Below are 13,834 nucleotides of genomic sequence, written 5' to 3'. Positions count from 1 at the left end.
GGAATACTAAAGGGATTCTTTCCTCCGCACGTTTTGGAAGGGGAGGGGAGTACCTTTTGCCATTGGCTGTCCGCACGCGACCGGCGCGAGGAGGCGGTGGCAGTGACAGCGGCGGCGGCGGCTGCAGACGGGAAGGGAGGGGGGGGGCATGCTTCATAGGAGGGGGGAGGGAGTCGGGTGGGGGTGGAGGAATGGTGGCGCGTGCCGCTTTTAAAGGGGCGCGAGCGCCGGCAGCAACCGGAGAAGCTCCGCAAGCGGCTGAGCGCACGCGACCCGGGGTGATCTTTCACGCTGGGGGTAGGGGGGGGAGGGAGCGGGTGCAAGAACATATAAGTGAAAACCAGAACGGAAAAAAAAACCCCAAGAAAGAAAAAAAAAAGTCAAACTTTAAAAAAAAACAAAAAACTTTTTCTCTTGGTTTGTTGGGGATTTCTTTTTTTTTTTTTTTTTCTGTGAATGTTGCATTACTGCCGAGGCCGGGAAAGAGCGCACGGGTCCCGCACGCGCCTGAGCCGCGACCATGTCCCGGCTGCACGCGGACTGCTGGGCGCAGGCGACGGCGCTGAACGACGACAACGACGAGGAGGAGCGGCAGCGGCGGCGGCGGCGCGAGCCCGAGCTGTACCCGCAGCGAGCCCTGGCGCTCCTGGACGCCACCGACCCACGCGCCTGGCTCGCTCCCGCCTCGCAGGGCACCTGCGCGGCACACGCCGACTACCTGCTGCACTCGCCGGCGCAGCAGCGGCACCAGCACCTGGAGGAGCAGCAGCAGCAGCCGCGGGGGGAGCGGGACGAAGAGCTGCTGTTGGCGCGAGGCGGCCCGTCTAAGGCGCGGGAGCAGCTGTGCCGGCTGAAGGGCGCCGCGGGGCTTCAGGAGCCGCTGCAGCAGGTCTGCCGGCAGCGCGCCGCCTCCTCCTCTTCCTCCTCCTCCCCGGGCGTCAAGCCGGCGCACGGCGTGCAGAAGCAGCGGCGCATGGCCGCCAACGCCCGCGAGCGGCGGCGGATGCACGGCCTGAACCACGCCTTCGATCAGCTACGCAACGTCATCCCCTCCTTCAACAACGACAAGAAGCTGTCCAAGTACGAGACGCTGCAGATGGCGCAGATCTACATCAACGCGCTCTCCGAGCTCCTGCAGGCGCCGCCCGCCCGGCCCGGCTCCCCGGCGGCCGCGTCTTCCTACGAGCCGGCGGCCGCGGGGGGCTCCCCCGGGGGTTGCCGGCGCTTCCCGGCCGCCGCCGCCTACTCGCTGCAGCTGGAGCCGCTGCACTTCGCCCTGCCCGAGGGCGCCCTGCTGGTGGCGCCGGCCGGCGGGAAGAGCCTGGTGCCCGCCGCGCCCCCGCCTCCTTCCCTGCTGCCCCCGCCGCCCCCTTTGCAGCCGCCCGGCCCCGACCTGCTGCTGCTGGACGCCAAGAGGTCGCCCCGGTCCCAGCGCAGCGACGGCGAGTTTTCCCCCCGATCCCATTACAGCGACTCGGATGATGCCAGCTAGGAGGGCGGCGGATGGGGGAAAGAACTCAGGCGACAAATAACTTTTTGCAAGAATAGAAAACAAAAAAGAGAGAGAGAGAATCCCTTATTGCAAACGTGAACTTAACACTGGACTGAAGCAAGAGACAAGAACATTAATTATCCCAACTCCAACGGCATATATAGGGGTGTCCTTCAAAAGTCAAGTGACTGCATTATTGCCATTTATGTGTTACACAACTTTTTTTGTTGGTTTTGTTTTTTTGGAGGAGCTAACATCCTTATAGTATTTTAGGCATATGATCCTATTGACTCATGCTATAGAAATGAATGCGGATTCTATCCTATTTGACACTCCCAGGGTTCAAATATGTTATCTTTTTTTATTAGCGCTTCAATGTTGAGTCTTTTGCCTGCTTATTCTCGTGCTCTGCCAAGCTACGATGACATTAAATACCCCTGTAGCTTTTTAAAAAGATAATCCACGACTATATGTACAGCATATGCGATTGCCATGGACACCCCTGTGTATGTATACTGGTGACTTAAGGGCTCCTTTTATCAAGCCGCGCTAGCGGTTTAACTCACGTAATACCGCGCGCTAAACTGCCGGCCGCGCTAGCCTCTACCGCCTCCCTTGAGCAGGCGGTAGTTTTCAGGCCAGCGCGGGGGTTAACGCATGATGAAAAGTCACGCGCGTTAACCCCCGTTAGCGCGGCTTGATAAAAGGAGCCCTAAGAGAGGAAAAGTCTTCCAAAAATATCAAATTTGTATTCCTGCTTTAAAAATGGAACATAAGATGTAAATGCATATTTGTTTTCTGCTGTAAATATTTAAAAGGGGACGGGAGAGCTAGTTTTTATACTGTACACTAACCATGGAGGTTCCAGCGTCTGGTGAAACCTGACGCGTGCACTTTAAAAGAGCCACTGATGACATAAACAAAATGTGGGTGAAAGAGAAGAGGGGGGGGAAACTGCCAATTCGAGACAATAATTTAGCCATTTAAATTCTTTTGTGATCTTAGCAGATTGTTGAGACTAGGAAAACGAATTTTTGTTGTGTCAAAAAGCTTTTGTTAATTTCAGTTTGCTTATCATGTTAGAAACCTATTTATTAAAGAGTGCTACTGTTTCTGCTTATTCTGTTTTTATTATTTTTAATATTTTCTACAAAAAAGATTTTGATTTAGTAAAGCCAACTACCAGCTATTTTATGTACTTTTTGGAAAGGTGAAATAAAACTTGAAAACCCAATAAAGCTGCTTCTTGGTTGATTTATTTATTTGCTGCATACATAGAAATGTAGCGAAAACAAAATATTCATTAAGAAAATGTGCAAGCAGTGTTTTAAGATAGAATAATTTAAAACAGTAACATTACAGATACGATAAATTAGTAGATCTCACATAGCACTTTATAACGAAGTAAAAGAACAAAATAAAAATTATGCACATATTTTTTTCTGAAAATCATGAGACTGAATTGAACAGTTTCCAACCCCTCCAAAACATAAATTCCAATTTGTCTCACTGGTTATTAACTGTTTCCAGGAGAATCTGCAATTGTCCCACCTCTGCAAAAACCAGGGGCTGCTGAAAAGTTCTCAGCCCCAAACAAGAAGAGAATGGTGTGGAGCCCTGAAACAAAAGGTATTCCGCACTTTTCGTGACACTTTTCGTTTCATTTCATACCATTGAAACGAAAAGTGCGGAATACCTTGTAAGTTTCATGGCTCTTCCTGGTTGGGCCCCCTCGTGTATTGCGGAACATTTAGAGCTGGGGATTACATAGTTTATATTTAAAATCTAATCGCTTTAGTTAGCCGTATGAGAAATATATTTCATCAGACGACAGCCAGAACCTAACAGAGTTCACAATGTATAAGTATCCTTACTCAAAATCGCATGTACATTCTTGCTGTCACCTGGGCCCAGCCTCTCTTTCTCTGTCCCTCTCCAGAACTGGATAGCTAGAGGGAATCTAAATTCGGGAGGGAAGAGGCACATTTCCGCACGGAACCACATTTTTAAAAAAAAAGATTTATATTTTCCAAGACTATGGGCTCCTTTTACGAAGGCGCGTTAGTGGTTTAACACGTGTAATAGCGCACGCTAAACAGCCGGCCGCGCTAACCGCTACCGCCTCCTCTTGAGCAGGCGGTAGTTTTCTGGCTAGTGCGGGGGTTAGCGTGTGATGAAAAGTCGCACGTGTTAAAGCCGCTAAAGCGGCTTCATAAAAGGAGCCCTATAGGTGGATCAATCATTTTACCAGTCTTCATTTTGCACTTCCTTATATGGATACTGCCCTGGAGTCTATACATAAGAACATAAAAATTGCCACTGCTGAGTCAGACCAGTGGTCCATCATGCCCAGCAGTCCGCTCACGCGGTGGCCCTCTGGTCTAAGACCAGTACCCTAACTGAGACTAGCCCTACCAGCGCACGTTCTTGTTCAACAGAAACTTGTCTAACTTTGTCTTGAATCCTTGGAGGGTGTTTTCCCCTATAACAGCCTCTGGACAAAAAAATTGGTTAGAGCTTATGTAAAGGAATAAGAAGGATTTTGGCCATTTCTCCCTAACAGGCTTCTCCGTGGCCAGTGTGTCGCAAATTTTAGTTAGCCGACTCACGTCCGTATTGGAACTAATTATTAATCATTTAAACTTTGCACACATGGTTTCTGCAACAATTAAGTAGCATTTTCAGGGTCAGTAGTACATGTACAAAACCAGGTGTGATTAGACCGAAAACAGAGAATAGCCTTTATTTTGTCTGCCAGGCCCAAATGTGTTTTGTTTCCTTGGGATTGTCTCGCCAGCTTATTATTCACCACCAAAATACAACAAAACCAGTTTGGATCATTTCTTCTGTAAAATGAATCTGCTTCAGTTAAGAAAGCCCTGCTGCTCCTACGTACCTTGGTATCAACATTTTATCTCATTCTCCTGTGGTTACATGCAAACATTGAATCATTGACCAAGAAGCGCTTGTTCTTTATTTTCCAAACACAATAAAACGAAGATCAAATAAAGGAAGAGGTACGTTGAGCTAGGCAGACCACAACGGGTTCACCTTGCTTAATGAGATGGTGCTTTTCAGTTTTAAGGCAGAAAACACGATCGCCCAATTTGTGGGAAGCCCAAAGGGATAGATTGTGTGTGCAGAAATGCAACAGGTGATGATAACTCTTCACAAAAGAGAATTGCACCTGTCTCTTTGATAACATCCTGTACACTCTGCTGTCCCGGTGATAACCATCTAAGAGCTAGGCTGTCTGAATTGGGCTGCATACCATGTTCTCTGCCCCCACATTTTTGCACTATCAATTTATATCTCTGGATTGCTCCTTTGTACAAAAACTTAAGACACTGAATTTTAACACTTGGATCTGGAATGACCCCTTTCTTGACACCCTTCAATTATCCCACTCCTATCTGCCCTTAAAGTCAAGGCTTTGCATACCTTTATTCCAGAGATTAGCCAACAGACATTTTGATGGAAAGAAAAATTAGGCTGCAGCTCTGGTTATTGGAAACACAATTTGTGTAAATAATTAACAACAGATTAACCACGCCCAAACTACCAACATGATAACCCAACTTATAGTCACCTGCTCCTGCCATGTCAGCTAGGGCCTGGGGGTGGCGTGGACTTCCATGCTCCTTTCCAGGTCACCTGACCCAAATAGAGATCTGCTACATGAACTTACATCCAAATAGCCACTCATCACCTTAGGATCCAATACCCAGTATCTTAGGAATACCGCCGCTATGACATCCTAGGCCCCTATCCCACATCCCACTATCCTCAAATGGCTGTGTGGAGGGAAAGCTGCCTCCAAGGAGCAGGGAAGGGGCCTGAGCCTCAGAGGTCACAGCTTTTCTACTCCCACCCATAAACCCTTGCTTTTCTGCCTCTGCCCCAATCAGATTGAAACTTGTCAGGCAGAGAGCCATTTCCCTCTGGCTTTTCCCCTCCTCTGCCTGTACTATTCACCCCCTTTCTCTACCCTTACATGGACCACTAAAGATAGTCTACAATCCCCTTCCCACACAAGACCTTTCTAGTTAAGTCTTTCTAGTTAGATCTTGACAGGTGATCAACTCCAGTCATCCAGCCCATTGTTAGTCACCCATCAAGACCAGGTCTCAGGCTTGGCGTTACAATACAGACTAATACTGTCAATTTGTCTTTACAGACACTTTGGTATTAGTCAGATTTGTGCCCAACCCTTATTATAAGAAGAATCCCCCTCCTCTCCCCCCGCCCCCAAGCACAGAAAGGAGAAAAGTGTCTGAGTCAATCAAGGCCTTATGCCCCCTGCCTGGTGCATCCTGGGATATATTGGGAGGAGCCTAAGACCCTGATTAGCTCAGATACATAAGGTCCCTCCCCTGGGAATGGCCTTAAGTATCTGAGTCGATCAGGGCCTTAGACCCCTCCCCTTGCATCCCAGGATGCATCAGGAAGGGGAAAACCCACCATTTTGTAGTGGCAGGCCTGCGGGCAGGAAGGACTGGGTATCACTCCTGCTGTCATCTTCACTCAGAGGTATGGAGTAGTTTTTTGGGGGGGATAGCCAAGAGGTGGAGGCAGGAGGGAGTGGGGATGGGATGGGGGGGGGGGGGGGGAAGAGGAGAGGAAGGGGTCCTTACAAGGGTGTCAGTTTGGTGGGGGTTTCATGGCGGTGGCAGTAGGGAGTGGGTATCCCTCCTGCTGATTTTTTCTAAGGATGAGGTGGGGGTCCAGTTTGGTGGGGACCTTGCAGCAACAGGAGGGAGTGGGCATCCCTCTTGCCTCTCTTTATATTTTTTCTGGGGATCATGGGGGTGGGGGCTGTCATCGGGCACCTCGACTTGCCTTTTTTTATGGGGCAGATATTGTGTATGTGTGTAGCACACATACATCTGTGCCATAAAAAAAAAACCGAAGGAAAAAAGCCCTGAACAGCTGAGTGACAGGAGGCTGCTTTAGGGCTTTCACTGACGCTCAGCTGTTCAGGCTTCCCCCAAACCGACTCTGTGCATGTGTGAGAGTCGTTTTCTAAATGAGTGATCGGATGGGATTATGGCTGCCCCTCCACAAAACTCATTTGCACGGGAAGCTGTTTGAATATCGATCGCCATTTAGAAATTGGTCAAAAAATTAGCCTCACAGCCTTAATGACCATTTTTAGTTCATCTAGCTCTCTGTCCCCCATCCCTAACGCACACATTCTTTGCTAGTGCATTGATGACTTAGAGCTAGATTCACTAACCTACATTTTGTTCACGATCCATGCCCGATCCGTGCAGGCCCGACAAATTCCCAAAACAGAAACATTTAAATGAGGGTGATCGGAGGAACGCCCCCTCCGACCGCACAGATCGCTAGTGTGCGATCCCGACACATGCGCAGACCACCTGTATATGGTCTGCGCTTGCATCTGTGAGTTGTGACCTTTTTTTAACTTATACTTTACTTTACTTTAGCCCAGCAAGCCCGTGGTTTTAACCTGCTTTGAAACCACAGGCTCTCAGTGCGGGGAAGGGCAGGAGAGATTTGGGGCGGCAGGCAGTACCGGGATCAATCCCACTTTGCTCCAGAGCATGGTTTTTTTTTGTTTTTTTTCGAATCACAGAGAAGGAGATCAGGGCGGAGAAGCAGGGCAGAGAGCAGCCCGGGCGACAGGCAGGAGAATCAGGACATAGAGCAGGGTTTTTGATCGGCCAGCCAGTCGGAAAGTGTAGTGAATTGCGTCCTTCCTGCTTTGCATGCCGATTCTCCTCATTTGCATGCACATTTCGGAGGATGATCAGGACACAGGTTAGTGAATCAGGTCAGAGGGAAATCGGGTTGCAAAGGGCTTGCAAACCGATCGGTACACGATCGGTTTGCTTACTGAGTCCAGCCCTTAGTCCCCTGACTGTAAATCCCATTGGACATAATGAGTAATCAGATTCATCATTTAAGACTTAATGCTACAAAATGCAAGGCAAACACAAGGGAACGGTACAGTTTAGGGGGGGTGAAGAACTTTTGTGCATGAAAGAAGAATGGGACTTGGGTGTGATAGTATGTGATGATCTTAAGGTGGCCAAAGAGGTTGAAAAGGCAAAAGCTGAACGACCGGACTCTCAGCTCCAGCATTTGGCCTCTAAGTGGACTGAGTTGGGGGAGCCTGTTGGAGCTGAGCTGTTGGTGGCCTGTTTTTCTAGTATCCCTAGGGGGGCCCAGAATGCTCAACTGCAGGAAATACAGTTCAAATTGTTACACCGTACTTATTTTACCAGGGTCCAGGGAGTGCGGGCGGGTATTTGGGACTCGGATGTCTGTGTTAAATGTCAGCGTTTGAGAGGCACCCTTGTGCGTATGTTCCTGGAGTGTCCGATATTGGGTACTTATTGGAATGGGGTGCTGGACTTCCTGGCCCGCGTAGTGGGAGTGCCCTTTCAATGGTCTCATTGTGCTGGGATGTGAGGGAGAGGTGCTTGATCAGGGCTTGGGTTTGGAGCACTGGCGTTTCTTGTACACTGCTCTGTTGGTGGCCAAACGTGGAGTGTTTCACCTATGGATGGATGCCAGCGTGCCTGAGGTGTTGGGATGGAAGCGCTCCCTGGCTGAGGTGGCCCGATGGGAGCTCTGTAACTCTCGGGGGACGTTGTCTGCGTCCCGACGCTTATATCGCTCTCTTTGGGATGCAACCTTATTGGAGGTTGGTTCTCTTTGATTGTTTTCGGTTTGCTCCTATTCACTTCCATAGAAAAGGGGGGGGGGGGTCCTGTGTGTGTTTATCCATGCTTGTGGTCTGGGTGTTGGGGTGGCTGTGTTGTTTGGATGTTGGGACTCTGGGGGATATTTGTGCCTTTTCTATCTATTGAAAAATGTTGAAATGTACTGACCAGCTTGTTTTTGTTCTCGATTTTCTCTTTGGCTTGTGATGAGGTTGTTTCTGGGATAGTTCTCGTAGGGGTATTGCGGGGATTGTACTTCCTCCCTTTGGGTGGGTGGTTCCCTGCTTGTTTTGCTGTTTTCCTGCCCTGTATGTACTATGTTGCCTTGCTTTGGCTGTTCAGTCTTTTCTGATTAATAAAAATTATTTCAAAAAAAAGAAAAGGCAAAAGCTAGAAGGATGCTAGGAAAAAGGAGATATTGATGCCCTTGTATAAGACTTTGGAATATTGTGCACAATTCTGGAAACTGCACCTTCAAAGAGATACAAACAGGATGGAGTCAGTCCAGAGGAAGGCTACTAAAATGGTTGGTGGTCTTTGCCACAATGTACGCTTTGAAGGAAATGGGGAAGAGGGGAGACTTTTACAGTGGCATAGTATGGAGGGGGGCCGGTCCACCCCAGGCATGGTTTTCCTAAGGGCGTGGCACCCCTTCTCCTCTTAGACCCCCCCTCCCCACTCCACTCCTTGCCATGCATGTGTGCGCCTCTTACCTTCACCCATATCTTTTTTTACTTCCCCAGCACAAGGTTCCTGCCCGCATCAGCATCGGCACTCTCTCTGACATCACTTCCGTGACCCACACCTAGGAAGTGATGTTATAGGGTGAGCCAACACTGACGTGGGCATGCTACTCACACTGGAGAAGGTACGGAGAAAGGGAAGGGGGCATGTGTGCAGCAGGGGGGGGTGCTGCTCGCCCTTACTACGCCACTGGACTTTTAAATACCTATGTGGCTTAAATGCACATGAGTCGAGTTTCTTTCATTTGAAAGGAAGCCCCAGACTGAGCATGCATAGCATGAAATTAAGAGGTGATAGGCTCAGGAATAATCTAAGGCAGTGTTTCCCAAGTCAATCCATTCCTGGAGTACCCTCTTGCCAGTCAGGCTTTCAGGATATCCACAATGAATATGCATGAACTTCATTTGCATGCACTGCCTTCATTATATGCAAATTTCTTTCATGCATATTCATTGTGGATATCCTGAAAACCTGACTGGCAAGGGGGTACGCCAGGACTGAGTTGAGAAACACTGATCTAAGGAAATATTTTTTTCCACAGAAAGGGTGGTAGATGCATGGAATAGTCTTCTGGTAGAGGTGGTGGAGACAAAGACTGTGCTGAATTCAAGAAAACATGAGACAGACACATGGGATCTCTCAGGGAGAGTAGGAGATTGTGGATGCTGTGGATGGGCAGCCTGGCATGGGCCATGTTTCTATGTAGTGATGTAGCGAAGGTAGGATGTGCCAGGTACATTGGCACCCCTGCCCTCTCCCTGCTCGTTTCCCACCCCTGCCATGCAAGCGCCTTCCATACCTGGTTAGTTCTTAGCCAGTGTGAGCAGCATTTCCAGCCTGCACCGGCCTCGGCTTTCTCTCTCTGATGTCACTTCCTGTCCCCCCATGCCCTGACCAGGAAATGATTTCTAAGGGGGAGCCGAGGCTGGCAGGAGCAGCAGGTTGGAGAGGAGAGGCACCGGCATCTCCATGATGATGATGCCCAGGGCAGCCCCGTCCGTCCCCCCTCCCCCATTATAGTTAGGTGACCTTATAAATACCACCTTCTGATAAAAATTGTTACAGAAGATAATTTAGTTTATATAAAATACATTTTATTTCAGACTTCCAAACGTCTGATTTTCTAGAGAACTGATTCTTGATATGACAGCTTTCTATCTGCAGCGTTTTAGAAAAATGGTCCCCAAAATGTGCACATGAAATAAAATCTCTTTAGCTGCTTTCAAAAGTACTACGTTTTTTTCTACATACAATTAATACCATTTTGTGTTTATTAGAACATTATACAAAGTACCGTAAGTAAGGCCTGACAAGTAGCCAGCAACAATAGCATCCAATTTATATTTACAATCTGCATAAATTCTCCAAAATGCATCGAGGTTAACATACGAGCAGATCCACAACATGTCCCCCATTGCCAGTTTAACAACACTCTTGGGCCAATTCACGGACAACCTTAGACACAAAAGGATCCATTTCCATTTGAGTTCTGCTAAAGTGTTTGCATAACAAACGTTTGCTCGCCTGCATTCTTACACTCCGCTAACAAGCTGTAACACATAGCCGCAGGTTGCTATCATCTCATTAACATTTGGGCAACTTGAATACTGAGTATTTCAGAGTGCGCGTTCCCCATATGCCGGGGGCACTCCCGCCATGCTGACTGATTCCTTTCTCTCCATTATTAGCAATTAGCCTGAACCTCCCATAGTCAGATCCAAGTATCCAAGATACTGCCAAAGGAATCGGTTTTGAGTGCGAGGCAGGCATGCTTCAAGGCTGCCACCTAAGGACTGGCACAGCCTCTCCAAAATAGAGTGATGGGCCATTGAAAGTCAAAAGTCTCAACAGAACTTCCACTGACATACGTCGGGGTATTTGTTGTTGTTGTGTGTGACAGAAAATGGGTATACCTCCCTCCCCAAACAACACACAGAAGCACAAGCACAAGTCAAAGGTTTGGGAAATTTGAGCTACAAAGAACGCCTCAGAAAATTGGGACTGTTCACCCTCGAAAAGAGAAGGCTGCGAGGGGATTTGATAGAGACTTTTAAAATATTTAAAGGATTTGACAAAATAGACCAGGAAGCAGCATTACTGACATTTTCAGATGTGACACGGACAAGAGGCCTGAAACTGAGTGGCAGCAGGTTCAGAACAAATGTCAGGAAGTTCTGTTTCACACAGCAAGTGGTGGGCACTTGGAATGCTCTCCCGGAGGAGGTTGTGGCGGAGACTACTGTTCTGGGTTTCAAGCGCAAGTTGGATGCACACCTTCTTGCAAATCATATTGAGGAATACAGGAAATCCGGGTCTCCAAAAAGGAATACCTAAATGGGCCTCCGCGTGTGCGGATCGCTGGACTAGATGGACCTAGGTCTGATCCGGTGAAGGCGTCTCTTATGTTCTTATATAGGGCTCCTTTTACAAAGGTGCGTTAGGGCATTAGTGCGTGGAATAACGTGCGCTAACCACTACCGCCTCCTCTTGAGAAGGCGTTAGTTTTTCGGGTAGTGCGCGCTAATCCAGTGCATGCGCTAAAAACGCTAGCGCACCTTTGTAAAAGGAGCCCATAGTGTATTTAGGTGTTCAAAGAACTATATATCTTAACCCTGTTATTTGGACAATTTCTTGTCTAGGTACCCATGACATAAGAAACTGTGTGATCTTCTGAATCTCAAAGCATGTCGTGTGTCATAATAGATTTCTTTGGCGCCTTCACACAAGATATATAGAGATGTTGAACTATACAATATGTGCAGTATATACTTTTGTACTCACTAACTCAAACTTTTGAAAATAAAGTGTCCCCTTCAACTAAAACTAACAAAAGAGGTCATGCAATGGTTCAGCCCAAAATAAGATTAGAGCTGAAACTTGCAACGCCTTGCTGACGACCTCCAGCATATTAAATCCTGGACAAAAAAAAATAATAATAGTTGCATTTCCCGTCGGAAAATAATGCACTTTCGAAGTAAAAGAAGAGAAGGCTATTTCTCATCCCCCCTCCCCCCCCCCCCCAAGTCTTTCCATAACGCAACCTGGCCGCTGTTTTTGCTTTTCCTTAACTTTCCAGCTATGTTCCTGGGCTCTCCCTGCATATCTTGTTGACTGGGAAAGGGTTAAAAGTGCCCCAGGTCGAGGGGAGAAAAGAACAGGAGAGCGCGAGAAGCGTGGTCGACGTGCCGTAACGTGAGCGTTTCTTAATTAGAGGAGGCTGACAATGGGGGTTGGCAGCAGTAACTCCTGGCCGCGGTGCTGAGTATCTGCGAGGAAAGCATGCGCTGTCAGCTGGTGAGCGCTCTTTACACACAACTCTATCCCCCGGAGGCTGGACTCCCCAACTCCCCCCCCCCCCCCCCGCATAGCTCTCTCCCCCCCGCGGGATCTCTTGATCTCTAACCCTCCCCCCTCCTCCTTCCACTCCAGTTTGTCCCCTTCTCCTTGTATCCCTCACCCCGCCCTATTGACTTTCTCCCCACCCTGCGCCATCATGCCCCAGTAACCAAAGTGTAAGTGAGCCGGTGGTAGATAGCACGCGCGTGCACAAAAGGAAAGGCAGGCTCCAACATCTGGGCTGATGTACCTGCAGCTTATTTGTCTGCCTTGTGCTGGCATCTACTAATTTATTTGTTTATTTGGGTTTTATATCCTGACCTCCCAGGTAGAGCTCAGAACGTGTTTTGGAAAAACTGTAGTACTAAAAAGGGCAGGCGTTTGTATTCAGGTGGAAAATAGAAAGCCCAATTTAACAACTTCATTTTGCTGCCACATAAGTCCTTTCTCTACACAGGATAGTACAGCAAGGTGTTGCCCGCAACCTAATTATTTTATAGTATTGCCATAGCAGTCCGTTCTGCTACAGTGCTCATGTATAATACAAATAATTGCATTTAAACAAATAATAATATCAATATTCAGATCCTCCTTGTAACACTAGACGACTTCGTCTGAACCTCCATAACTTCAGAGCCCTAGTACACATTTTCCCCACAGAGTAGTGCTTCCCAAATCTGTCCTGGAGGGAAGGGGCAGCCCGTCAGGGTTTCAGGATATTCACTATGAATGTTCATGAGACAGATGTGAAAGTACCACCACCACTGACATAATTCTACCACTGGGCACCTTCATTTAGGTCAGGGCTGCCCAAGTCCCGTCCTTGAGATCTACTGGCAGGCCAGGTTTTCAGGATATCCACAATGAATATGCATGAGAGAGATTTGCATACTAAGAATACAATGCAGGCAAATCTCTCTCATGCATATTCATTGTGGATATCCTGAAAACCTGGCCTGCCAGTAGATCTCGAGGACCGGACCAGGGCAGCCCTGATTTAGGTGCTTGGTTACTCGGTACCCAGGGTCAATACACCAAACATTTAGGCACCCACAATTACACCAGCCATGGAGTTGGCAAAACTTCAGTTACCTAAATGTGTTCTCTAAATTATGTGCCTTTAAATGGGAGCCTCATCAATGTCCCACCCATGATTTCTATTATGGGGTCCTTTACTAATTCATTTTCTATCCCGTTGTCCCCAAACAGCTCAGAACAGGTTACAGGTCAAACATACATGATTTCAGTACAAGATTACAATGCAAGTTATTATCCTAAGTTGGCACATATTAGGTGTAGTTATTCTTGCATGACACAGACTGGTTCAGTTACTGGTTCAGTTACCAATATACAATTCTTTGTAGTCCAAGGATCAAGGGCCCCCGGGTGTTTACTGTCTTGTCGGCTCCCTCCTCTGTCTTGCTGCAGCGTTTGCGCGACCATAAAAAAAAATTTTCAGCCAATGCGGCCCAGGGAAGCCAAAAGGTTGGACACCCCTGGGTTAGCTGAAGAGATATGTTTTTATTGGTTTTTCTGAAGTTGAGGAGACCTTCAAGAGGCCTGATCTGTA

The 13,834-nt window shown here is 48.0% G+C and overlaps 1 protein-coding gene across 1 annotated transcript; it reads left to right on the top strand.

The window, feature by feature from the left end:
- Positions 1-441: 441 nt before the first annotated feature.
- On the top strand, positions 442-2,719 carry ATOH1 (atonal bHLH transcription factor 1). Its single transcript, XM_033936912.1, has one exon. The coding sequence runs from the start codon at positions 521-523 to the stop codon at positions 1,490-1,492; it is 972 nt and encodes a 323-aa protein (XP_033792803.1). The 5' UTR covers positions 442-520; the 3' UTR covers positions 1,493-2,719.
- Positions 2,720-13,834: the final 11,115 nt, after the last annotated feature.

This window comes from Geotrypetes seraphini, chromosome 1 (assembly GCF_902459505.1).
Source record: "Geotrypetes seraphini chromosome 1, aGeoSer1.1, whole genome shotgun sequence".
Classification (NCBI taxonomy): domain Eukaryota; kingdom Metazoa; phylum Chordata; class Amphibia; order Gymnophiona; family Dermophiidae; genus Geotrypetes; species Geotrypetes seraphini.
This window is presented reverse-complemented; position numbering and strand designations above follow the sequence as displayed.

Coding starts and splice junctions, on each gene's coding strand:
- ATOH1 (XM_033936912.1), top strand. CDS start 521: ATGTCCCGGCTGCACGCGGACTGCTGGGCGCAGGCGACGGCGCTGAAC.